This window comes from Typha latifolia, chromosome 14, assembly GCF_019914945.1.
Source record: "Typha latifolia isolate L0001 chromosome 14, TyphaL0001v2, whole genome shotgun sequence".
Classification (NCBI taxonomy): domain Eukaryota; kingdom Viridiplantae; phylum Streptophyta; class Magnoliopsida; order Poales; family Typhaceae; genus Typha; species Typha latifolia.
In genome coordinates, this window is record NC_133099.1 from 9,210,606 (window position 1) to 9,237,526 (window position 26,921).

The 26,921-nt window shown below is 37.7% G+C and overlaps 2 protein-coding genes across 5 annotated transcripts; both read left to right on the forward strand.

Annotated features, from left to right (window-relative positions):
• The first annotated feature begins 312 nt into the window (after window positions 1-312).
• On the forward strand, window positions 313-10,561 carry LOC140801216 (uncharacterized). Of its 4 annotated transcripts, none has more exons than XM_073156223.1 (7): window positions 313-517; window positions 597-735; window positions 2,399-2,478; window positions 2,573-2,651; window positions 2,735-2,844; window positions 3,052-3,116; window positions 10,303-10,561. In XM_073156223.1, the coding sequence occupies exons 1-7, from the start codon at window positions 419-421 to the stop codon at window positions 10,394-10,396; spliced, it is 666 nt and encodes a 221-aa protein (XP_073012324.1). In that variant the 5' UTR covers window positions 313-418; the 3' UTR covers window positions 10,397-10,561. The 4 variants fall into 4 exon arrangements, with proteins under 4 accessions (XP_073012324.1, XP_073012325.1, XP_073012326.1 ...); XM_073156224.1 differs by having other exon boundaries at window positions 319-517; window positions 2,399-2,475; XM_073156225.1 differs by having other exon boundaries at window positions 355-517; window positions 3,033-3,116.
• An 11,363-nt stretch (window positions 10,562-21,924) lies between these two features.
• LOC140801341 (protein LSD1) lies at window positions 21,925-25,426 on the forward strand. The gene is made up of 6 exons (XM_073156405.1): window positions 21,925-22,560; window positions 22,735-22,880; window positions 23,455-23,568; window positions 24,131-24,244; window positions 24,678-24,787; window positions 25,030-25,426. Exons 2-6 carry the CDS (start codon window positions 22,823-22,825, stop codon window positions 25,063-25,065), a joined length of 432 nt encoding a protein of 143 aa, XP_073012506.1. The 5' UTR covers window positions 21,925-22,560; window positions 22,735-22,822; the 3' UTR covers window positions 25,066-25,426.
• The last annotated feature ends 1,495 nt before the right edge of the window (window positions 25,427-26,921 follow it).

Here is a 26,921-nt window from a genome sequence, read left to right on the forward strand (position 1 = left end):
AATCACATTTAAATTAAAAAATATATTTTGCCCTTGTATATATTATTTTAAATAGTTTAAAAACTATCAAATGTTTTATTTAATATCATAGTACAAGGAAAAATATCCCTTTTATGCAAAAAAAATAAATATTTTACACTCAACTTAAGAAAAAGGGAATTTAGGCTTTTATATGTGTTCGTTAATTTAAAATAATAATAATATGTTAGGAATATTATGTTGAAAAACTAATTATATGGCAATTTGAAAGAAACAAAAGAATTTTTAAAAATACGATGGCATATGTAAAAAAAACCCAATAAATTTTAAATGTAGGGTGTTATATGTTAATATCCGTAAATAAGCATATATACAGAGGCCCGTTTCACGATAAACGCCGGCGACGCCATCGAGTCCGTCGTCGTGGTCGACGGAAGCAATGACGGGCGTGGAAGAGGAGAGGCAGGTAGTCGAGATCACCATCCGATCGATCGGCCCAACCCGCCCCACCACCCTCCGCCTCCGTTCCCCCGTCTCGGTAACCCTAAACCTAAACCTAATTTTGTCCTCTCTCCGCCTTCTATCTCTTACCTCCCCTCGGCTTATCTCAAACGCAGGTCGGAGATCTGAGGAGATTGGTCGCCGCCGAACGCCGGCTTCCGGCGGACCGGCTGAAGCTCGTCCTGCGAGGAAAGACCCTTTGCGACAAGAAGAGCGATGGGATCGAAGACGTCTGCGTTAGGCTCGAGGATCGAGGTGGGTCACCTTACCCCAAGTTGGTACATTTAGAGGATCGAGGTAGTTAGGTTTTTTTCTTGTATGTGACGTAATGGTGGAATTTTGTTGATGCAATCGAAAATCTGTTTAATTTGATGTTATATAATATTGATCAATTCTACCTTTAAGTGGTATCCTTAATGGATTAAATCTGCATTTTGTGATTAAGGACACTCAGCTGCTAGTGGAGCAGCTGTTCAAGGATTATACCAGATGACCTTCCATCATTCCATATCATTTTAAAATGATGCATAAGATAGGAATCTTGGAAATACCTTGTTAATAATTCAAAGGATTTAATGATTTATGATACCGAATAGCTTGGACTATCATTTGAAGCCCTTTTGTTGGTTGATCTGACTATGAGACTCTATTATGGTTTCTCTTGTGGTATGCCCCTGCTTAAAGGTTTAGTTGATGTTATGTGAAACATAATTTTCAATTTGTGCCTTATCAGTTGCAACGATACTTTGTAAATGAAATATTTAAAACAAGAAAAAGATCTCCTGTTACATCTTCAATGATTTCCCTAGCCTCCATGTGCCCTTTGTTAGCTCTTGGACTAAAATTCTTGACATATGGTCAACTGATCATTTACTTAGGATTGACATACAGCGTTATGACACATTTATATTATCTTTCTTTCTATAATTTCTACACTTGTGCTGAACAAAATTTGCTTAGTTAGATATATCACTTTTGTAGTCATTCTTTTTTAGGTCAAGGTGTTAAAAGACTGTAGATCGTAGATGGGTGGATAAGGAGCCACTTGTTATGTAGACACCGAGTAAGTGTTCTTAGGCAGATGCCTAGAAATCAAGGAGATTAAAAAGTAAACAAAAATAATAATCATTAAAAAAAAACTTCAAGTTAATAAATTAATGATTGCATCTCTACTAATAATTGTAACACGGTAATGGAATCCACAACAAATTTGAATATGGAGGTCAACTATATACTAAAACATGATAAAGTTTACCAAGAAAACACCTGGGCAACACGAAGGGAAGCATAGATATACTCTGTCGAAGGTGGATGCCTAGGTGATCATGTGGCTGAGATAAGATATATGTGGAATGCAAAGAATTGAGTAGAATACATGTGTAAAGTATGGACGCCAAACTACATTTACTTGAGTATTTTATTGAAGATTTGATACCATGGATGATCATGTCAATGTGTCCCTTTTTTATATAATATGTGCCAGTGGATGTGTATTATATTCTGCACTAACTACATGTATAAGGAGGGGTACTCTGATGCTTTCCTGTATCTAGAGTAGTGATCGTTTGTAGATATATGATAGTCATCTTGACCTGAACTTCTTTTTGTTCAACATGTGTATTCTAGACCGGTAGTGTACTGACCTGAACTTGTAGCATGTAAATTTCAACACTTTCAGAGTACTGGAGAATGCCATTTATGCAATTAGTGCTATCTGAATATGTATGTAATTTACTTGTGTTTATCAGGAGAAAGCAGTATAATACCTTTAAGTTATGGATGTATTTGCCATTTTTGTTCCTCTATTGTACATATAGTTGCTACAATGCATGCTTGATACTTGATGTACTTAAATGGATTACGATATTGAGGTTTTGATTCGTTTCTTTGAGTTGCTAAATGTATATTATTTTCTTAGATTGTCTAACAGTAGCTGTCATGCCTAAGCCACCTGCTAAGCATCTTCACGAGGATGACGACGATAATGACGATGAAGTGGTTATTACGTGAATTATTTTTTTAATGTGTTTACTCATAGCATTGAAACTGGATATTCTTCTTTGCAGTAACTTTCTATCTTTCCAATGTTCAGAAATTTCAGATTCCACAAACAACAAGATGGTGGAAAAGAAAGATTTTCTTATTTCTTCATGAGAAACTGAGATTGCCTGGTATTCATGTACTTAAAATATCTTATTTCTTGGAGAGGGTGGTCTGCAGATCATATGACCACGTTCTTTATCAATTTCACTAGATGTCCTGTTGATGGCAATGTTCTCTATCAGTCTAAGGACATGGGTTGCTATTATTCTATGGTTTGCATTGGCACCTGTCGCTCACAGATGGGATTTAGGACCCCTATATGTAAGTACTCCTTTCTTTCATAAATTTTAATTGCCTTCACTGGAGTGATTATAAGATTGTTGGGCATTTGAGATAGGTAAAAGATTTTGATGTCTGTTCTGCTGACATGAATTACGAAATAACATAGAGATTTTAGAATAGAATTCAGACTTGTGGGATCTGACAAAGCACTTTTTGATTCATTCTAGTGCTTCATGCCCTATGCAGATTCTTGGAACCGGGTTTTTGATCATACTTCTGAATCTTGGAAAGCGGCAACATGGTGATCTTAGGTATGAGCTAACTTTATATTTCCTTTCTTGCTTTCAAATTTTGGCCAATTAGTATTGATGCAAGCATGTCAGTATAAGTCGTGCATATTCAATTAAAAAAGGTTATCCTATTTTGGCTTTTCATTTGTCTTTCTTTTATGCGCTGTATTTTATATCTTTGTCATAGTTCTATCTCATTACTCGAATTTTGGTTATTCTTTTTTTCTTTTCTTTTCCTTATTGGAATGATTAGCCATATGCTAGCTTGGCCTACACAACAAGGGACAGCCCTAATCTACAGAGGCATTCTATAATCTACAAATAGACAAGAATAGACTTGAGAATGAGATAGAATGCTCAGTAACCCACACAAACCATGTCAACCAATTACACCACAAGAAAAAAAAAGGTTTATTAAATCCTTTTGCAAAATTTTGTAAGGTGAAGAAGTAGCAAAAAGGTAGTTGTCAATCCTGATATGACACTGGATAAGGTGTCTACCTAATTGACTGGGACAGCCAGCTTTAAAAAAAGGAAACTACACTAGTACCAACAATCAGAGTATTCACACAGTTTGTGTATACAAATTTTGCACCAGAGAAGATAGTCCTAAGAAGCCTGGTTGTTTGTGGGGTTCAACATTTGTCTGAAATGCTTTTACTTTTTCAACCAGTGGATGGTCTCTTTACCTCAGGGCGATAGAAGAAAGCTAAAATTGCCTTTCATGATCTTTATCATGTTGTATACTGTAAATTTTAGGTATTAGATTTGAATCAAATCGTACGAGTCTTCAGTAGCATTTTGACTTTCTACCTTGTAGCTAGTGGCAATTCTTTGTCTCTGAAAGTGTCTTGCCATTACCTTGATCTCCTTATTTAACGAACACCGTTTAATCCCTACGATTATTGCGAGTCCAAATCCGAAGACGAAATTGAATACTTACTCACGTGCAGAAAGTTAGGGTTACCATGGATCTTTAAAGTTAAGATGTTACTCTAGATCAAACGGTTAGATGGTATAGTACTTTTGGGATTGAGATAGATTTAGATTGGAGAATGAATCTATCGGGATGGATCGTGGAAAGGAGAGGCCGAAGATATGTGGTGGTGATTGGCCTAGGGTTGTGGTAATGGTGGAAATGACAATAGTGGAAGTCGAGATAGTCGGTAGAAAAGGGATAAAGAAGTAGGGTCAAGGAGATGCGTTCAGACGAACTAGAAGGCAACAATGAAGATCTTAGATGACGGCTAGAGTTCAAAAGTTTGAAGGTAGTCGAACAAGAAGGAAGGAGACGATTTTGCAAATTAACTTCAATAAACCAAGATTATTTAGATGCACACCACATCTATTTATGGTGACTCTCTGACTCGACTAGACTTGACAATATGATAGAAAATGCTCGAGTGTAATTACCCAACATAAGCAAAAATAATAAAACAAAACACCTAGACTAGAATTCCTCGCCGTTGGGCGTTCGAACACCAATTTATTTTCATGCTTTCAGGAAAATGCATTTGAACAGCCTTGGGAGCGTTAGAACGCCTATTTATTCTTTTGTTCTCAAGAATTTGCGTTCGAACGCCCAATTCTGAGATGGATTCTTTCGACTACTGGAACATTTATTTCCTTCCTAATCAACTTCTATCTAACCATTACAGTTCACCATGCTTCCCCTCCTTGTCCTCAAGGTGTGAAGTTAGGAAAGCTGTCTATCATGTCAATCTTGGACTCCCAAGTAGCCTGATCAGAGGGTTTGCCAAGCCACTCAACAAGTGTCTCTGTCTGTAATCTCCCTTCATGTCTCCAACGGCGCCTTGCTAGCACACTGATCGGCTTGACCCTCTCAATCTCATCCTCTAGCTTGGGCAATGTATCTCCCACAATCTGGTCCATGGTGATTCTCGCCTTCAGTAGAGAGACATGGAACACCGGATGCACACATGTTCCCTTCGGCAAATCCAAACGGTATGCAACTGGTCCAATCCTCTCCAACACCTTGAAAGGATCAAAGAAACAATGCGATAATTTTTGGTTTTGCACTAGCCTCAAGGGTACTTGGTGATAAGGTTCAACCCAAACATAAACCATGTCACCTACATCATACTCTTGCTCACGATGCCTCGATCATATATTTGGCAATCTAGGCTGTTCTCATGTGTGCTTGTAGCTGTCGTAGAGTCTCGTCTCTGTCCAAGAGTGCTATATCTACCTCCATACAGTTCGAAGTGGCCGATCTGTCATAAACTCGTAAATCTGATGCAATGCGAAAACTCGTAAATCCGATGCAATGCGACCGTAAACCACCTAAAATAGAGATATTACGATGCTACTGTGTTGAGCGGTGTTGTATGACTATTTGGCCCATGACAAGAAGTCCAACTAGCGTTTTAGATGGTCTCCTACAAAACAATGAAGATACTATTCAATCCGCCAATTTACCGCTTCCGTTTGCCCATCGGTTTGGGAATGATATACCGAGCTAAGGTCCAAACGAGTGTTGTGCAGTTTGAAAAATTCCATCCAAAACTCGCTGATGAACACTCGATCACGATCTAAAACAATGGTTCGCGGCATGCCATAAAGTTTGGCAACATTTTGGACAAAGTATTCAACGATCGTTTTTCCTAAAAAAGGATGTGCCAAAGCTAAAAAGTGAGCGTACTTGCTCAACCTGTCCACAATAACAAATATTACTGAAAATCTACGTACAAGCGAAAAACTTTCTATGAAGTCCATAGAAATATCTTTCCAAACTCGATCTGACACCGGTAAGGGTTGGAGAAGTCCAGCTAGTTTCAACGTCTCCAATTTTGCTTGTTGACACGTCTCGTATCCCTTCACATGAGCCAGTACATCCTTTCGCATTCCAGTCCATGTACAACTCTAGAGTGTTGTGGAAGTGGTCAAGCACCCGTGACTACAACGGAGCATCCGCAAGCACTTGGATATGTCTGTGGTCCAATAGGATGCCATCTCGTTCCTCTAGCTCTAGATGGTTCTCCGAGTCCGTTGCTATCTCATGTAAGAAACTCTTAATGATTGGGTGGGTCATACTTGCTCTTCTCAACTCCTTAAGGAAGAGAAAAATAGGGGCTGAGTAGGTAGCAACTCCTTGAGGAAGAGAAAAATAGGGGCTGAGTAGGTAGCAAGTTCAACACCACCACCCCCCCGGTTTGGCGCAATAGTGCGTCTGCCACCCAATTCTCCACGCCCTTCTTGTATTGTAGATCATAGTCATACCCCCAAAAGTTTGGTCACCCACCATTGCTGCGCCGGGGTATGTATCCGCTGAAGTAGGAAAAGTTCCTATGATCCGTGCAGATGGTGAAGCGATGCCCGATCAAATATGGTCTTCATTTAGTAACGACATGGATAATAGCTAATATTTCCCTCTCGTATGTCAAGAGTTGTGATCTTTCAAACAAGGCTTTGCTCATGAACATTATAGATCGACCTTCCATATAAACAGCACCTATCCTAACTATCGATGCATCGTATTTAACACAAAAGCCTTTGGTGAATTTCGGTAGTGCTAAAACCGATGCCGTCATCGTTGCTGATTTTAGTTCTTCAAAAGCAGTAGTAGCTTTATTGCTCCATTCAAATGCATCCTTCTTCAACAGCACCATTAGGAGAAGAGCTACTTCCCATACCCAGCAATGAACCTCTGGTAATAGCTCGTCAACCCGAGGAATCCTTGGAGCTCACACAGTCTTCGAAAGCAGCCAATTGAGCATAGCAGCAATTTTGCTTGGGTCAGCCGCTACTCCTTCATTTGAGATCGTATGACCTGGATATTCCAGCTTTTGTACGCCCCATAAACACTTGGACATCTTTGCCTTCAGCGAATTTGTCTCCAAAATTTTCAGCACTTCACAAAAGTGTTGCAAATGCTCTTCAAAACTCCGCCAGTACACCAAAGTATCGTAAAAAAAAATACTAAGACGAACCGACGTAATAAAGGTTTGAAAATATCATTCATTAGTCCTTGGAATATCGTTGGAGCATTGGTTAATTCGAATGACATCACCAGAAACTCAGTGTCCGTCATGAGTGCGAAATGCCGTTTTGTGCACATTGGCAGAATCGACGCGTATTTGATAGTAGCCAACGCGCAAGTCCAACTTGCTGAAGTATGCCGCTCTCGCTAGCTCATCCAAGAGCTCTTCTATCACCGGTATTGGTATCGGTCTTTGACGGTGATGAAGTTCAAGGCCCGATAATCAACATAAAACTGTCATTCGTCGTCCTTCTTTCGCACCAACAAAATGGGAGACGAGTAAGCACTTATACTCGGCCGAATGTTGCCTTAGTCAATCATCTCTTTCACCATCTTCGTGATCTTCTCTTTCTGGATATGTGGATACCTATGAGGTCGCACGTTGGTAGGTGCAACCCCGAGAGTAATCTCTATGCGATGATCAGAATTTTTAGTTGGTGGCAGCCCCTTTGGTTCCTCTAACACACCAAAAAATCTAGTTAGTAATCGATGCAATTTAGCATTTATACCTTAGCTTGGTTTTAGCTCAGGGGTTGCTGGAGCCATGAGCAGCATGTGGGCCATCTCTTTGGTCTTGATAGACCCGCCATGGCCTGCAAAGTAGGGCTGGACGATGTGCTAACTCCATCAAACCGCACCACCATGCCGCCTCGCTTGAACATCATCCACAGTGCTGAAATCAAAAGTTTCCAGCCCTAGGCTCTGCAACCATTGCATGCCTAGGACAATGTCAGCTCCTCGAAAGGCAAGAGGGTATAAATTGACAATAAGATCATATCCTTGCACCTTTATTCCCACCCGTGGCAAAGACTTTCCGACTTCAACTTCATGCCGTTGCCGATCGCTACATCGAACATTATTGTCAGCTCCTCTTCCAATCCAAGCCCTTTTACCAACCGTCGATCTAAGAGGTTATGTGTACTCTCTAAATCAATAAGGATATGTACACATCACTTTTTGATCAGGCTGTCTACTCAAAAAGTTTTCGGCGTGTCAATACTCGAGTACACATGTAAAAAGATCTCTACCGGTATGTCTTCCTCCTCGTACTCATTTTGGTTCAGAACCTGGTTCACTTCTGGGCATTGTACCTCAACAACAACATCCTTTTCGAAGTCCTCTTGACCATAAATGAGATTACGTTACCTGTAACTTGCATGCAGCGGTGTTTGGGTGTGAAATGCTTATCACATCGAAAGCAAAGACCCTAAGCCCTTTGCTCCTCCACCTACGCAAGTGTGAGAGTTCAGACCGCAAGTCTAGTACTCCCTTTTACATCAGTAGATGGCCTAAGTAGAGTCTTTTGGCCTTGGTAAGTCCTCTCTGCTCTCTATCTCGTAGTCGGTCCACCAAACGCTGCTAGCAGCCGAGCCGACTAGTGGTTGTCCTGACTTGCCACTAGAGTGTGGGTTTGGTTCTTCATTTTTCGGTGCTTCCTTTCTATTAGGATGACGTATTGGAAGGCATCTTCTAAGGTGGTAGGTCGAAGAGCATTCACATCCACTTGGATCTCCCCTTGCAACCTTGATACAAACGAACTTCGTAGTAGTGCACCAAACCACGTTGGGTTGCACCTACTACTTTTTTTTTTGAACTCCTCTTGGTAAGCACTAGCAGTAGTTCGCTACACAAGCTTGGTGAATAAGGCGTCAAAGCCTTCATACCTCCAACAACGAAACGTCGAAAAATTCCAGTATTAAAAATTGCTCAGCATGGTACATCCATTCGACAAAGTCTCTACCTTTAAATTTGGGAAAGTCAATGTTCGTCGTTCGGGTGCGAATACTCCGATCTTCCACAGGTGGGCGCGATAGTGCAAGTCTATAAGGAGGGCACTTTTGGCTTATTCAGTGGTAGCCTCTCATGTCTTCATGATGTGGTTCATCTTCATCGGAGTCACGCTAGTCTTCGTCTTTTGCGAAGTCCCTTAGGTTCTCCCGATAAATTGGTACGCTTGACGGTGGAGCGGTAGCTCTGCTTCTACTTCTCTTTCTCGCCCTTGTGGCATGGGCAATAATGGTTCATTCCTTGGTGACGGTTGTTCTCGAGGTTGTTCCAGAGGTGTGGGGATGCTCACCCTAACCGCAAGTGCATCGACTAAGAGTGCCACCATCTTCTCTTTGGCTGCTCTTGCGGCTTCTCATTTGGCCCTCATTTCACCCACCATACGAAGGAGTAGCATGTCCATGGAGACATGCTTACCCTCCAACCTAACTTGGCCAACCGTGGGTTCCGATTGGCTAGGGTCGATCGGAGCATCCCTCGATCTTTCTTCTTGGTTAAAGGCAATCTGATGATCCTCCATATTCGTCATTTCTTATAAATTCCTTCAAGACTTTGTATTCACCATTAATGGAGCTTCAAGATGGTCCAAGGTTTAACCAGCTCTAGCACTACACTGTAGCGAACACGTCCAATCCCCACGACCACTGCAAGTTCAAATCCGAAGACAAAATTAGATTCTGACTCACGTAGAGAAAGTTAGGGTTACCGTGGATCTCAAAAGTTAAGATGTAACTCTAGATCAAACGGTTAGATGGTATAGTACTTTTGGGATTGAGATAGATTCGAGATGGATTGTGGAAAGAAGAGGCCGAAGAGACGTGGTGGTGATCGGCCCAGGGTTATGGTAAGGTGGTGGAGATGACAATGGTGAAAGTCAAGGTAGTCGGTTGGAAAGGGATAGAGAAGAAGTAGGGTCAAAGGGGTGCGGTCAGACGAAAAAGAAGGCAGCAATGAAGATTCTAGATAATGGTTAGGGTTTCAAAGCTTTGAGGTAGTCGAACAAGGAGAAAAAAGACGATCTTGCAAATTAACTTCAATAATCCAAGATGATTATCTAGGTGCACACATCTATTTATAGGTGGCTCTCTGACTCGACTAGACTTGGTAATAGGATAGAACATGCTCGAATACTATTACTTAACATAAGCAAAAATAATAAAATAAAACACCTAGAATAGAGTTACTTGCTGTTGGGCATTTGAATGGCCTTGAGGGCGTTCGAACACCAATTTTATTTTCTGGCTCTTGGAAAAATGCATTCGAACTGCTTTGGGGATGTTCGAATGCCTATTTATTCTTCTGCTCTCATTTGAGATAAATTCTTTCGACTGCTGGAATTTTTATTTCCTTCTTAATCAACTCATATCTAACCATTACACCTTGATTCACTCTTCGCTCTATGGATCCTTTTCTTTTATGCAGTGCTTATTCAATATTCAACGATGACTTCAGAGAGCTTCCAGGTACACTTAATGCAGATCGTTTAGATAGAGACATTCGAGCTGGTCAGTTTTGATCCCTTTCACTACCTTGTAATCCACCAAAATGGGTTTGTACATGAGCACACTATGGAGCGTCTTTCTTCACAGCTGCTTCTTTCTTCGCACCATAGATTTCTCATGCATATGTAATTCTGAAAACAGTTTTCTAAACTAATAAAAGTGTATTCCAACTTCCGCCATGTGCAAGAGCTGTCTGTGATTATGGTGAGCATTGTAATGGTCATACATTGTAGTTGACTGCTCTCTTGCAAGATGACAAAGGTTAATCATGCAGCCAGTTATCAAGTGAAGATTGTACACATCCAGTAATATTCAGAAGACTAAAAATGAAAGACCGTTGACATTATTATATCCATCAAGACGGACAAATCAGATGCTGTTCACCAGAAGTATTAAGCAAGTGCTGTTCTGGATTCCCATTAGAATTGCTCATGCTCTAGTTTTGCAGATACTGCTTCTCCAAATGTTGCTGTAATTACTTGTTTGCATTTGTATACTAGGCGAGAGACATGGAAGAGAGGCTAGCTGATAACAGTCTATGTCGATGCAGATAGTACCATTAAATACCAGAATTTAAATTACCCTCAGTCTTGTAAGACTTCTCTCTCAATCTTACTGCAGTTCCATGTTGTATGTCATTTGAAATCAAAGTTGTTTAATAGGTTGATTGCTGATATCCTTTTTGTTACTATGTTGTATTTCATCAACGTCCTCTATTTAGGACAACTTATATACGCATGAGGTTTTATTTAACACAAACACTTTATCTTATGTTGTATGCACATTTGAATCATTCTAAAATTGCAGAGTTTACAAAGCCAAATGAGGATGATTCTCTATGATTTGCTTAATTTTTTAGTTTCTCTCTTCTTTTTATGAAAACCATGTATTTTTCTTCTTTGATAAGATAGATACAAGTTAGAAATCTAAGTACCATTTTGGTGGAAAGCCCATGTACCAAAAAATTTCCCCTGGTCTCCGAACAGTTTATCCATTTTATTTTTACTGACTACAAACTAATCTACTTTTAGGAAAAAATAAATAAATAAAATAAAACTTGTGGCATTCTAAATTGAGTATTTGACTATTTTAATTTTTCCTTCTTTTAACGTATTTAATTTATTTCTAAGTTTAATTATGAGAGTCCATTGTTTATTCAGCCAGTTATAAGTCGTTTGAATCTGAAAATAATTTATATAGAAACTTTTTTTCTAAAACTTTGTAATTTATATTTAGGTCAAAAGTTTTTAAATATAATTAATAAATTTTTTTTAAAAAAAAATCATCTAAGTTTTTTGTTTCGATAAATATCTATCCCACAAACTTAACTTTTAACATTTATTAAAGTTGCAAGATATGGACACTTTAATTATTTCCTTTGGTAGGATATCTGACAGCAACGTGCAGTACTTGACTGGAAGTAATGGATCTCCGACAGCAATTTGTGGTGATAAATATTTTGATGGTGGAGGGAGAAAAATAAAATGGGTGGAATATCCACTGTGGATCTGCAGGATGGTGCTTTGGATGCGGAGAAAATCCCACTTGGGTGCAAACGAAGGACACTGTCCCTTTTGTGGGTCCTTAACCCTTTTTTTGGACTCTCTCTCTCTCTCTCTCTCTCTCTCTCTCTCTCTCTCTCTCTCTCTCTCTCTCTCTCTCTCTCTCATTCAGATGGCACAATTTTCTTAGGCATATGGAATCCTTGTTTGGCATGTGGAATAAAACAATTGAGAAATGGGGAGTTTTTGAACCAGTAGGTTTAGCAGTGAGCACTGGAACTTTCTTCTTCTCAGCATGATACTTATGCTGATAAATGTCATGTTGACAAAGTAAAATGATTCGGTACTAATCTCTAATTTCTGTATCCTTGTCTAACAGCTCAAAGTAATATTGTTAGAAAGTAAAATTTAAGGCGCACTAATTATTATGAGTAATTTAAGTAGGAGGGTAAACAAGCAAAAGGTCGAGCGAGCTAAGATGAGGTCTGCGCAGCTTGAATTGGTAAGAAAAGCTAGAATGCTGGACAAAGAGATGGCAAGCTAATGTTGTAAAAAAAAAATAATGAACATCCCAATATAGGGTTGATCATCTTGGCCTAAACTGAGGTTTGACCTCTCTAACCCAAGCCCCATCATGTTCGAGAAGGGCAAACGAGAGTTGCCTACGCTAGACTTGCTAGGGTTCATAGAGAAAGTGTTGTTGATTGGGATATAGAGAGGTGTGTGTCTTACATCTGTGGGCTACATCTAAGATATGTAAGTGGACGGCTATCGTGAGGACAATCATAGGGAAGGTAGTAGCAAGGCTAGAAGATGGCGAACAAGGCTTGGATATGGATGGTGAATTCATCTAGGGCTAGGGCATGCTCGACTAGGGATGGAGCTATTGGGGGGTAAGGGTGGTGCGTATGGGATGGGCTAGTTGTTAGGATTTTGGTGGTTGATTCGTGTGAACCGTAGTGTTGTGCTGAGGGTGGCCATGAGTAGGGACAAGAAATGGAAGAGAAGGGGGTAGGCTGAGGGCCGATATGTGCTTGGTTGTAGGCTGGTGAGATTATGAGGGTGGTCGCAACAATATATGTGACTAGGACTGTGGAGATGATAGCTCTCAGCCTAACTTGTCTTAGATGAAGGTGGGGATGAGAGAGAGGCAACCACGTGAGGGCTAATGAGGAAGGAAAGGGGGTAGTCAAGACAAGGGGTAGAGCTCAACTAGGTAGGAGTGGTCGTGGCAAGGAGAGTCGACGATTAGGGTTAGGATTGGTTGACGAGAGAAGAAGAGGAGGGAGAGGGAAAAGGAGAAGGAGATGAGAACACTAATTAGTTCAGACTTGACATACATTTGACTCGGCTACATTTCACACTTATGTAGGAGGCTAATCAGACTAAAATCGAACCGACTAGCCGACCTAACTAGGACCAAACAAAAGCAAATGAATCATTGGTATTAGATATACCACACAAGGACTCAAGGTAATACAAAAGCAAATGACTAATTGAATACAATAAGCAAAACACTTGACTCGGGGTAGACCTAAGGCTACCTTGTCCTTAAGATAGAAGCTCAGCCATCCAAATTGCTTTATCCTTCGAGTCGACCTTTTCGGCTCCCCCACCAACATGATAGCAACTGGTCTTGTGCACATGTGCTCGCAAACTAACTTTTCCTCACAATAATAGCTTAGGTCATTTGCCCTTCGTTCCTTAACTTGGACTGCTATAAGATGCTATGTAGTAGATCGTACCTGCTCTTAAAATGTTGTATGCATCATGGGACCAAATCTAACTATGGGTGGTCGAGCTAGCTACACACATTTGCTATGGGGGTGGGTCTGACCATAGGTGGCTAACGCAGCTCTTGCATATCCATAGTTGTCGCAGGTGTCCTTCCTCTAACCCTCAATCTTAAGCTTCTTCTCCATCACTTGAGCTACGTGGAAGGCATCCATAAGCGGGTCAAACCATCTTCAACTTTACTTGGATGTCATGGTAGAGTCTGCTAATAGAAGTGCATCGAAGAGTAAAGTTTGACCACTCTCAAACTCCTCATGAAGCCTAGACAGAGATGGTTTGAGTGTGCTTCGAAAAGATTGTCTCAAAGTCTTCATATTTGGACAGTCTGAAATGTTAGCAAATAGCCTATATAAACTCATCCCATGTCCAAAAATAGATAATTTCATTGTGGTAATTAGAACCATATCACGTTGTTCTCTAGATGAAAGAAGCCAACAATAACTTATGCTTTTCATGTGCCTTGGTATGAAAAGAATTGTTGCATATTATAAACCAAAATTAAATGAGTCTTTATTGTTGAATTTTAGATAATCCAGTCGTGTGGTCCGACCTTAGATTGTTGGTACACGAGTGTCCCCAAATCTAAAATCTCCTCTGCCATTATAGGGCCCCTCCGCTACCCTCTGTTATAGTAGTCATGGCTCAAATTGCTCATTTATGGATTCTTTGTAGCATTGCACAAGTCTGCAGGTGAATTAGTTGCTCTCGAATATGGCATGGGCAACAACGACGCATATGGTAGCTATCCCATTGGTGGAAGAGTCATGTCTTCATGCCAAGATATGATGAAGGAGGTAGTATAGGGCTTCACACCATGTGGCCAAGGTAGCCATGATCGACAATCCAATCACTAATTTGAATTTGCCTTCATTCTTTATCTCAAGGAGAACACGGGTGTTCTCCACGATGGATGTCTTCAACTCTGTGAGGGGAGAGCATATTATAGCCATTAGTGATGTGAGATCGAGTTGTTTGGTTGGGTGGGTGATCTCTCCTCCATGATGCCCTCAATCTTGGGTTGGATCGGGCTGCATCATGGTATGTGTTGAAGAACTCAGATCTATAGTATTTCTTCTTACTATCATGGACCGTGTGGTGCTAAGAAACGATCACTACTGTCGCTACTATCATGTGCCGATTGTGGTGGGGACAACCCTAGGAAGAGTTATAGCATGGCTTAGCTTGGATACGGATGTTAAACTCGACTAGTGTTAGGGTGCGGCCGACTAGAGATGGAGCCGATCTAGGTAGAGTGGTGCACACAAACAAGGATGATTGTGTGGATTTTGGTGGTGGCCTAGATTGAGCCGTGGGTGGTGCTGAGGGTGGCCACAAGTGAGGACGAGCTATCAAAGGGAAGGGGAAGGTTGAGGGCTTATGTGCGCTTAGTGCTAGGCTAGCGCCGTTAGGAGGGTGGTCGTAACATTGCTAGGGCCATGGGGATAGTGGATCTCAATCTAACTAGTCTTAGATGAAGATAAGGATGGGGGAGAGGCAGCCACGTGAGGGCCAATGAGGAAGGAAAGGGGTAGCCGAGATAAGGGGAGAGCTCGGCTAGGTAAGAGTAGCCGATGGCTAGGTTATGGTTGGTTTTAAGGATGAGGAGGGAGAGGGAGAGGAAATGAGAGATAGAGGAGGAGACTTATTAGTTCAGACTCAACATGGGATTGACTTGACTACACTCCACATATATGTATAAGGCTAACCCTAGTAAACTGAACCAACTAGATGATTTAGCTAAGACCCAACCAAAGTAAATGAATAATTGATTCAGGATGAACTTTATAAGGACCTAAATTAATACAATAATATGGCTACCTGAATACAATAAGCAAAGGACTCGACTCAATAGATCGACAGACTTGGGCTAGCTAAGACTCAAATGCGGACTCAGCTCAAACTGTGACAATCCACTATGTTTCCATCCACCCTGTCCTCAAGGTGGGAACATCGAAAAACAAGCCAAGTAGTCTGACTCAACTATCCAAATCGCTTCTTCTTGGAGTCGGCCTTATTCAGCTCCTCCATTAATATGATAGCAGCCAATCTTAAGCACTTGCGCTTATAAGGTGGGTGCAACAATGGAAGTGACTAATTGTGGGGATGATGGCTCTTGGCCTGGCTGGTCTTGGCCAAACATAGGGCAAGGAAGAGCTGACGGCTAGGGTTAGGGTTTATCAAATGCCCAAAAAATCTAACTCATATAGTAAGTTTTATCAAGCTATAAGCATGCATTCTCTATCAAAGCTCCTATTTTTTATATATATCAATCTTTTATTGGTATATTTTAGAGAGAGAGAGAGAGAAGGAAATACATAAAATATTTGTTTGGCTGTAATTCATCAATAAATGGGAGCTAATTCATGAACTTTACTGCTTTACTCAGCAATTAAATGGATCCCTAAGGTCTCATTATTATAATTGATTGCATCATGTGAAATTTGTGAAGTAGTGTAACTACAATTATTAGGACCAACAAGGACATGAGGATGGTAGTCTACAACACACACACACACACACACTCAATAAGCATGTGTACTCTTTGTGGCCATTCATTAACAAGGTAAGGCTGAGGCATAGGGTATATCTTGTTGGACAAATAACATGGCATTTTCTGTGACTTTAGCATGGGACAAGTACCTATGCCACGCCAGCTAAAATTTGTTGCATTCTATCAATGATTAATTTGCGACTCATCCTCTCCCTTGTCATCAGAGACAAAATCCTTTAAAATAATGTCATTGCCTCTTGATTTTTTTTTTACTAAAAAGAAAAAGGACTAAATATTTGGGTCTCTGAGAAAGCATCCTAGAATGCTGTCGATGATGGTCAGAATTTCATTGACCAATAACATCATAGAGTGCAATTTAAGATAGCAAAGCACAATCACTAATCTTTCTTAACTAGTAAGCATCAACTAAGTTTGATGGATATGTGAGTGCAGAATCTGAGCATTAATACTTGCAGAGAGATGGGGTCCCAATAATGGATTGTTTTCTTCTTCTAAGTCCCTTGCATAGCAGCTTGCAGTTGTACTCAAATTTGCTATCAGTGGAGGGACCAGTGAGTGGTTAACTCTTTTCAAGAGTCAAGGAGATACTATATACTATGTGCTTGAGTGATTGAAAGAGGATTTACAAAATCTGATTGAGATGGATATCATTTTCAGAATTAATTGGATAGTAGAGTTCCAATAAAATATTGTTGGGTAATTTACAATTTACCTTTTTATGATTTCACCTGATTTTAACTTACTCTCACGTACTTTAAATTTAAGTATTTAATTCACATGGCGTTTACTAAGTTGTAACTGTTAATTAACCATTAATGAGAATATAAAAAGATTTAATTATTCTCGGCAAGTGTAGTCTAGTAGGAGAATGGTAGAAATAGTTTGATTGCTTAGCAACTTATTTGTTAAAAAAGATATTGATACCAAATGAACCATCATTAGTTTTGGGTGAAGAATTGACAATTGTAACTTGGTCCTAACCACTTAATTTTTAAGTTAAAATTAGCCCAATCCTCTTTTTTGTCACTTACAATTGAAAAGTTAACTATTTTTCATTTCCTTTATTGATTCTACACATATGAACCTGATTTCAGTTTAATTTTATTTTTTATATCCATCTTGTATGCCTTTTCATCTGTATATCAAGCTTGTAATATCTGTTTGAAATTCATTAAATGGTATGATATAAGCTTTTAATTAAAAAATCTATATATATATATATTCATGCTAGCATGACATAAACATCTCTTTTTCATTGGTCATGTAGTACCTCATGGTGTTCAATTAATTGATCACTTTTTTGATCTTGTCACCTGATAAGAAAGAGATAATGACCAGCCTAAGGCTCATTAAGTTCTTGCCATTAATTTCTTCTAAGGTGTATGAAACTTATCTTCTACTGACAGTGACCTAAATTGGATGCCTTTATTTTTATTCAAGATGTAACAAGAATGTCATTTTCCAATGTTATTTGGTCCACAAAGAGAAAATCTTTGCCATAGATGGATGAGGTTAATCTATGGATGAGGTTAATCTGCTTCTTTACTTAACTCAAAAGTAAAATTGGAAAGTTATGCTAATCTTATCCATTTGGAACAAAACTGGACATGCCTATAGGCTAATGAAATGTTGTCAATACTTCTTTTTTTCTAAATATTTGAGCAGTTTCTGCTAATTTTTTTCATCTGACAAAAAAAAAGTCTCATCATCAGCTATAGTCTTTCAGGTTCAATGTTCTAGCTATTGAAATAAGAATTGCTTGTTTATGAAATTAAAGTGAAGAATTATTCATACAAAATAATAACATTCTTCTCTATGTTCTTTATATTTCACTCTTCTATATGACTTTGTTTTCTCCTTACCTACCAATATCAATAAAATTTTGGAGGATATGAATTTAATGGATTTTTTTATATATATACTGAACCATTACATCTATCTAACTCTTTAAGTTGGGAACTGTATGTAAATTAATTGGATGGCTTTACCATTGACTACAAATCTGCAATGTATCTTTATTAGATCTTGGGCATCTATCAGAAGGTGACATGCATTACCATTGACTACATTCACCTTATATCAGCTCACTTACCTTTTTGATGGCAATGTCAAATACTACATACTTTCTTTAGGTTGCTGATATGAATCAATAGAACAATACACACATCTTCTCATAGACACCAAACTGCTTTAAAATCAAATAGAAAAAAAATTATAAGTAGGAAACTAGTGATATCTGGTCAATTTAGAGAGCACTATCTGATTTAGGAGAAACAAGATTATAACCTGCAGAAATTTGCACTTAAAAATGAGTGAAAAGCTAGAATGGATAGGTTGGATGGCTTAACTAGCACAAAATAGTGAACACTTTTTGGTATCTTGTTAATTATAATGAGAGGAATTAGACTATTTACATGCTCATTTGATTCAGTTGCAACGATTAGAGTTTGGACGAACGATATGCGTCTGACCTGGTGAAAGATGTGTTTTATCTACTTCTTGTCTCCTAATATGTGAGAAGCAACGATCAAAAACCGTAACACGTGTACAATCGTCGCAGATATTATGTTGGTTCTTTTAACTACAGGTGAGAGACATGATCCATGTCTGAGTTATACATCAGAAAAAATATAGACAGGAATATGGTAGATGGCATTTTTAGTGTCTTTAATTGATATATATTTGTACAATCATTGAATTGCATTTACTGCATTAGCCCTTTTCGAGTTGATAGAATGTGAAACATGGGACCAATTATTGTCTATCACTTATAAGAAGAACTGATTCTGAGATGCCTGCTGAAATTTGTCATTAATTGTAGAAATTGGGTGGTCTAAAAATTTAATCTCAACTCCCCATTTAACACAATACTATAACCCAAATGGTATTGTTGCATATTTTCTTTCTAAGGTTAGATAGCCAACAAAAAAAAAGACATTGATGCTTCTGTGTTTCTATTGTTACAAGATGAAGCTTTTATCGCATCTCTGTCGTCGATTTTTCGACAAACCTTATAAAGTGCATTTGTTCTAGCAATAGCAACAATAATTGGATTAGATATTTTAGACAAATAATTTGTTAGACCAAATCATTAATGCTGTGAAAGAAAAAAAAAGACATGGACATAGATTTTTTGTTCTTCAATAAGTCAGAGAAAGATCTGTAGTATTTGTCTTGTTGTTCAAGATAATTCAATCTCCAAAAGCCAATATCATAGTAAAAACAAAAGAATTTCAACTCAAATAGATAGGCAATTTCACCTTATTTTTGTCGAGGAGGAAGTTGCAATCAAACTAACATTGCCTACAATGATGACATACTTTCTTGTGGACTGGCGCAAATATTCCAAACTCAAAATAAACTTACTCGTAGAATAAGCTAATTATTATAAATTATTGTATTTATATAGATATATATATGAGGAATTGAGAGGTTGTGAAGAGTTCATTTATATTCTTGCCTCCTAAAATGTGAGGTAGTTGAGAAGTTCCCAAATAGGTAAGAAATTGACATGGATCTGTTTCAAGGCAAGGTTAGTGACATATGAAATGAACAAAGGTAATGTGGTTTGATTCAGTACTATATAACAAACAAAAAAAAAACTTATGTATAAGGCTGGAATTTGTACAAATATATTATTGATTGTGCTTAATGAATTAGTCCTTTTCATGTTGACATTTCAACTCCTCAGAACATGGGACCATTTCTTGTCCATCTGATATAGAAAGCTTTGTTTTTTTTTTTTTTTACATGGTTTTGTTGAGATATATGATTGAATTTTTGGGGATCAATGGTTTTAATCACCATATTCTAACCCAAATGGTGCTGTTAATCAAGTCCAGTTCAATATAATCTGAAACAATTGTGGTCAAGAATAAGGGGGATATAGGATGAGAGAAGTATGCTCTAATTACAACAATAATTTCACTATCATTCTCATTTTATTAATAATTTGAATTCTTCTTCTCATCTTGTGATTTCTTTTGTCTCAGTTAAAAACCTTGAACTATTTTAGCTATAGATATGCTCTTGGGCTCATTTGATTATCTAAGCATTATCATATTGGCTTCTCATTTTATGAAATTATGTTGAGATAATTAATAGAAGAATGAATAAACCTTTTAGGAGTAGGTGAGGAGTTGAGATTAAATTCTTAGCCACCTAAACAAACACCTCATTAAAATTTGAAGGCATATGTTAGAGACTTCCTCCCTACATGGGATGGACTAGGAATGGTCCCATGTTTTGTGTGTTCATAAGTATACAGGAAAGGGATTGATGCAGTAAGTACAACAAAAGGCAATTTAATAATTGCACAAAATATATTGCATTTAAATAAACTAGTCCTTATGAATATATATATATATATATATATATGTATATGTATATATAAACTAAAGTACAGGAATAATTTTGTTTGTAAAATTCATGTTATTCACCTACTAGATATGATTAAATAGGATGAGAGCCAACTTTTGTATGTGTTAATATCTCTGTAATGCTTTCACTAATTGGGAGACAATTAAGCAAATACACCACATCTTCTTTCACCAGATTCTAAGTCTAATCCCCCTCCACAAATGCAAAATAAATGCCATTTTTTTCTTAAGGAAAAAAAGCTGGTAGGCCCGAACAATTCTTTAATTTTAATAGAACAGTAAAATAGCATACACAGAAAGAGGGTAGAGCACAAGCCCCTCACTTGACTTATATTTGGCAGCACTACAGATGATGCAAAGTATTAAACCTGCAAGCACAAAAAAAAGAATAAAGCATAGTTCAGGCAGATTCACAAGATCAGAGAGTCCTGAGTCAACCGACATGTTTTATCAAGCTAGCAATTTGAGACACGGCTTTGAGAATCCCTTAAAGTAGGAGGATCCAAGATTAATCTACACCTCAGTAAAAAGAGAAGAAAAAAACTATGACACACTAATCTACAATAAGGTGAAATAGAGAAACCAAACAAAACCCACAAAATGCACAATGTCTAGATCGACGCAATAAGAAGTGGAAGGAGAGGCACCGGATTAAAGCAAATGCATCACAATAAATACAGTTAAAAGCAATACATAAAAAATCTAGCAACACAACTATGATGGCTAGAGCCGAGGAATGGTAGAGTGACGAAGGAGCGGCAGTGTGGCAGATGATAACACAGGGCGGAGTAATACAAGCGATGAGAATGGCCACTAGAAAAGAGAGAGAGCTTCGCATTAAAGAAAATTAAAAAATATATATACACGAAACCTGTATTTCAATGAGTGTATATATATATATCAAGGGCATACAAAACAAGTGATTTAATTCTTCTTCTCAAGGAAACCAAAGAGGTAAAAATCTTTTTGAGTAGAGAGAGAGAGAGAGAGAGAGAGAGAGAGAGAGAGAGAGAGAGAGAGAGAGAGAGAGAGAGAGAGAGAGAGAGAGAGAGAGAGAAGGTGAGTAGTAGCTCAAATGGCCGAGTGGGGGTGGGGATCACGTAGGTGGGACCCAATCTCTGTGGTTATCTCTCGTTGTACGAGTCTGCCGACCTGTCACGCCGCGCGTGGCAGCTCGACGGCCTCTAGTTTCTCCGCATGTGCTTCTCACGTGCCTGGAGGGATTATATTTCCAGCCACTGTAACTTTAAAAAATAAAATAAAATAAATAAAATAAAGAGGAGGCTTTTGCCTACTGTGATAAGATAATCACTATATATATATATATATATATATATAATATTATACACTTCTGAGCAACACATCTATGGTACCAACCAACTACCCAAAACTCTCTGGCTCCATTATTAGTTTCTTCATATTATCTTTCAAAAGTTAAATTTCGATTCCAATTACAATTACAGCAAGATTTGATTACTTGTTTCTTACTATTTTGCATCAGGTGTTACTAACTTTTTCATCCTTTTCGAGATAAATGTCAAAAGTTTAAAAGACCTCCCTGTGAGTGTGAGACGAGAAGATATAAATTTTTTTTTTTGGTTCAAATTGAGCTACTTGTAGAACCCATGTAGCCGTGCATTTGGCTTGGTGCATTTATCATTCTTTTCAATTTCATTGACACTATTATGTCTCCTCTTTTTTTTTCCAAGCCTATTGTTTTGAAAAAGTTAAGTTAATGGGTACTTTTTTTAGGTAGCTTTGGTTTATTTGATTGTGGAACATCATATATATATTACACAAGAGTTTGAGATTGTGGCTTCAATCCTCTCTCTCTCTCTCTCTCTCTCTCTCTCTCTCTCTCTCTCTCTCTAAAAGAAACAACAGCAAGATAAAGAGCAAAGAAGATAGAGGGAGGACTGAAAGGCTTAATCTGGAACTGAAGGAATTCAGTGGTCTGCACATATTTTTATGTACATATATACTATACAAAGGTGCTTCATTAGCCTGTTTTGCATCTTGCTTTGGTTACTTTCTAAGAATGCAGTGGATTTCCTTTGAACTTGTGGAGCTTGGATATAGCTTTAATTCTGTTCCATTTTCTTGATGCATATTTTTCCCTCATTGTGTTGTTTTTTCTGATTAATCTTCCCTTTAATTGTGAATAGGTGTGGATAGAGGAGTTGGGTATTCCTCTCCTCTGCTTGAGACTCTAGGATCTGAAGTATTGTGCGAAGATATTGATCTAGAGAAGCAATGCCAGTTCCTCTTGCCCCATATCCAACACCTCCAGTTCCAGTCACACCACCAAATGGTATATCCTACTTCTATATATTGAAAGATTACACCTTTTCCACTTTTTTTAGGTAATCCAGGCCAAGAATCTAAAAAAAAAAAGATTTTATTTAAGATGATTGCTTTTATATCTGGTTTTGTTATTGAACTCTGACGAATAATTATCGGTTCTGAATTTTGACGAATAGGTAGTAATTTTATTAATCAGTACATCTTTCACTTGTCAGTTTCTTACTTTTATCTGAAGATTTATGGGCTAACATCCTGTGACAGACTGACAGATGGTAGAAGTTTTCTTTTACCAAAGTATCATATCATGCTGTAATACCTATTTTTAACAGAACTAGGCATGGATAATATCTGTATGACAGAAACTTACACTTTAAAGTTTTGGAGATATGAATAAAGCAGCAACTTACAAGTTCATAGAAGAAAGTTACAAAAGGGTGGTTTATTTACATTTTATTCTTATCTTCTTGCCTTTGATTGGGGTTTAAATAGGTGTTTTCTTTTACAAGTCATACTCCAAATGTAATGCTTGACTTTTTCGTTGAGAAGATTAGATTGCTGACAGAATGATTACTTTTCAACAGGTGGACAAAGCCAATTGGTATGTTCAGGCTGCCGAAATCTCCTTCTCTATCCGATAGGTGCAACGTCAGTATGTTGTGCTGTTTGCAGTGCTGTGACTTCTGTACCTCCTCCTGGTATATTTCCAAAATTAAACAGTTACTTGATCTTCTTTCCCTTTCTTTTGTGTCACTCTTAAATTTTGGTATTCCTTCAGTGTGAATGCTCATGGGATATTTTGTACAAATATTGATGTGTTCACTTGCTTCTAACTTTCTAACCTATATACTATCTATTCTTATCTTCGATGATCATGGGAATACTAGGAATTATGTCAAAAGGTTCATGAAAACTCAGAGTAGTTAACCAGAATCTAAACATTAATCCTGGTAAATAAATGCTACTCCAATGGACCTTCTGATGGTTTTTAATTTGAGATTAGAGCTGGCCATACATATTTGATTTGGATATATATGTACTTCTGCACAATTGTTTGATTCTAGTAGATAATATCCTTGCAAGCAAGTAGGTTCTTATTAACTTATTACACAGAATGTACTGCACAACAGACGTCTGATGAGATTGTCATGATTATGTGTTAATTTCATGCTTGAAACTCTAACGTTCTTTATTCTGATTCTCAGTCAAGGAAAATTAATTTCTTTTCTCACAAACTACTACCTATTTGACATTGGACAGGAACAGAAATGGCTCAGTTAGTTTGCGGAGGATGCCACACTCTTTTAATGTATATACGTGGAGCGACCAGCGTTCAATGTTCTTGTTGTCACACTGTCAATCTGGCTCTTGAAGGTGAGCAAAAGACATTGGTTTATCTGGGTTTAAATTGATCTAGTAAATTAAGCATGATTGAAAAATGAAGTCCATCAGCATTCAAAACCACCCTATTTTGGAATAGCATCTAAAGTAAGGATGACAAGATAAAGGAATTAATCAAAAGGAAGTAGTGATTCTCTTGATAATGATCTACATGGTAACAATCATAGAGATCAAATCGTCTTCTGAAACAGTAATGCTGAACATTCATGAATTCCTGGATAATATATTGACTTGTGACGGAATGAGTCATTGCAGGATAACAATGTTAAAAGAAAAAGTATGAGATTACATTAATCTGATTGTTTCAGAGATTACGAAAGAAGTAGCTCAAGATTTAAGGAATTAAAGCCATTTAACAACTTAGGTTTCATTTACATAAGGAATGAATTTCAAATGTTGGTTGCAGCAAATCAGATCGCACACGTCAACTGTGGAAACTGCCGAATGCTGCTGATGTACCAATATGGAGCAAGATCCGTTAAATGTGCAGTATGCAATTTTGTGACATCAGTTGGGGTTCGTACTCGTCCATGCAACCTTCTGTTATTCCTTAGCCATCTTATGACTCTATTTCAGTTTTTTTTTTTCTCTTCTGGTTAATATTGACAGATATATGAACTGAGTTGCTCTGCATACATCATCAGTGACTTATACATTGTTTATATGATTGTATATTTCCAATTCACATAAGCTAGTATTTGTCAATGTTGTTGATGCGTTCCCAATTATAATTTCAGATGATATTTTTGTCCCTACAGGTTTTACCAAGCGCCGAACAAAAATCTAGCAACTGAAGTTCTAAGATCAATAATGTCGGTACTCCTGACTAATAAAACTACGTCGACTTTTCTTGTTACCTGAGGAATTTATGCTGATCTTAAGGGTGAAGATTGCTGCTTATCTAGCTTCTCTTCGCTCGATTTGTATAGAGGTATTTCTTTAGGAGTTCCATTTCTTGTCAACTCGCGAATAAAATGCAGTTTTGGTATCATTTAGCTTCCAAGGTTGTTGAAGGAACAAAAGCTTTCTCCTCGATTTGGACAGTTGAGATATTATATTTTTCACACTTTGGTGCTTGTCTGAACTTGTTATATTTGTGTACGAACATCAGCTATATCTTTGTCAAGTGTTTGGTGAAATTTTTGAATTTTCTAAGGGCATGTTATTATCTGCTGTGATACTTGAGCATGATTACCTTGATCAGAAATTGCATCTTTCAATGGATTTTCTTCCGAAAATAACTGTAGAGACTATTGTAAGAAGTTGAGTAATTGAGCATAAATATACAAGGAGAAATAAACAAGATCAAAATGCTTGGATTGAACTCATATTGGACTGTGTAATTTTTAAAACAAAAACAAAATCTTACATTCTCTTCTGCCATTGGTGATTTAATAATCCACCTTCCTAGGGATGTGTAAGTATTCAACTTGATAATTTAAAAGAATATCTTGATCACCATGACAAGTTGAAGTAGTCTTCAACCTCTATTTGAAGCAAGTTCAATGTACTTCTGGTTCTTTCTGAAAAGGAATTCAGAGATGGATCAATTGGCTCAATTATACAATTCCACAAGTGCTCCTATGAGCTGAACACTAAACAAGGCAATTGGGGATTTTGCAACTCAGAGTCAGTGGTTTTGATTTCAAATATGAGAAAAATATATTTTACCCATACGTAGTTTGGCTAAAGTTTGAAGTGTCCTTGCACTTTTTTTTGTGTCGCGTAACACCATTGTAGTTCTAATGTTTTTAGTGTTGGCAAAAAGTATAAAATACTCTATGTATTTTTATACATATACATAAACATATCTATAAATTTAATAATATTTGGATTGAAGATTTTTGAGATTTAGAATAAATAAGTCATGGCGTTCGTAGCATGTTCACATATACAGAAGTGCAATTTTGGCCGTTCAAGTGCACCATGAAAAATTCGCAGCACATTTACACATACAAAGGGGCATATTCGATTGTTCAAACGTGCTTGGCACAACAAGTCAATAGGTTCAAACACACTTTGGTCGTGTTCGACTGCCCCTACATAACTAACAAATTTTGGGTTACTGAGACCTAATTTTACTTGTATTTGATCTTATCTTTATAATGTATATAAGGGTTGAGATACCCTAACACTAGTGATGTCGATTATTGCTTTTGAAGTGAAATTTTTGAAGAAACAACGACAAATTAATATCCGCAATTTGTGAGGTTCCATCATCTAAGGTTTGTCTTATCTTCTGCATATCAAGATTTTCGTCTTAAGAGTCATCAAGGCGAAAGATTAATCTCGAGAGTTATTGAGATTGTATATCAATTACGTGAAACAATGAACCGCGGGCTCTAGCAATCAAGATTGAGTTAAATAAAGTCATGAGGATCGATGAGTTATTTTGTAAGTCAATCTTATAAGCTGCTATAGTTTAATAGTGATCAGTTTGATTCAAGTTTAGATTCGTGATTTTTTTTTCCTTTGGAATTTTTCACATAAAAATCTTAGTATTCATATTTGTTTTTACTCATTGACTTTTATTCCGCATATTTACTTAAGCAAATGGATAAAAATATTGCATAAATTTTAAATACATACGCGTGTCTAAAAGAATTCATAATCTATGTGCAAGGTAATCTTTTATTAAAGCAATATAAGT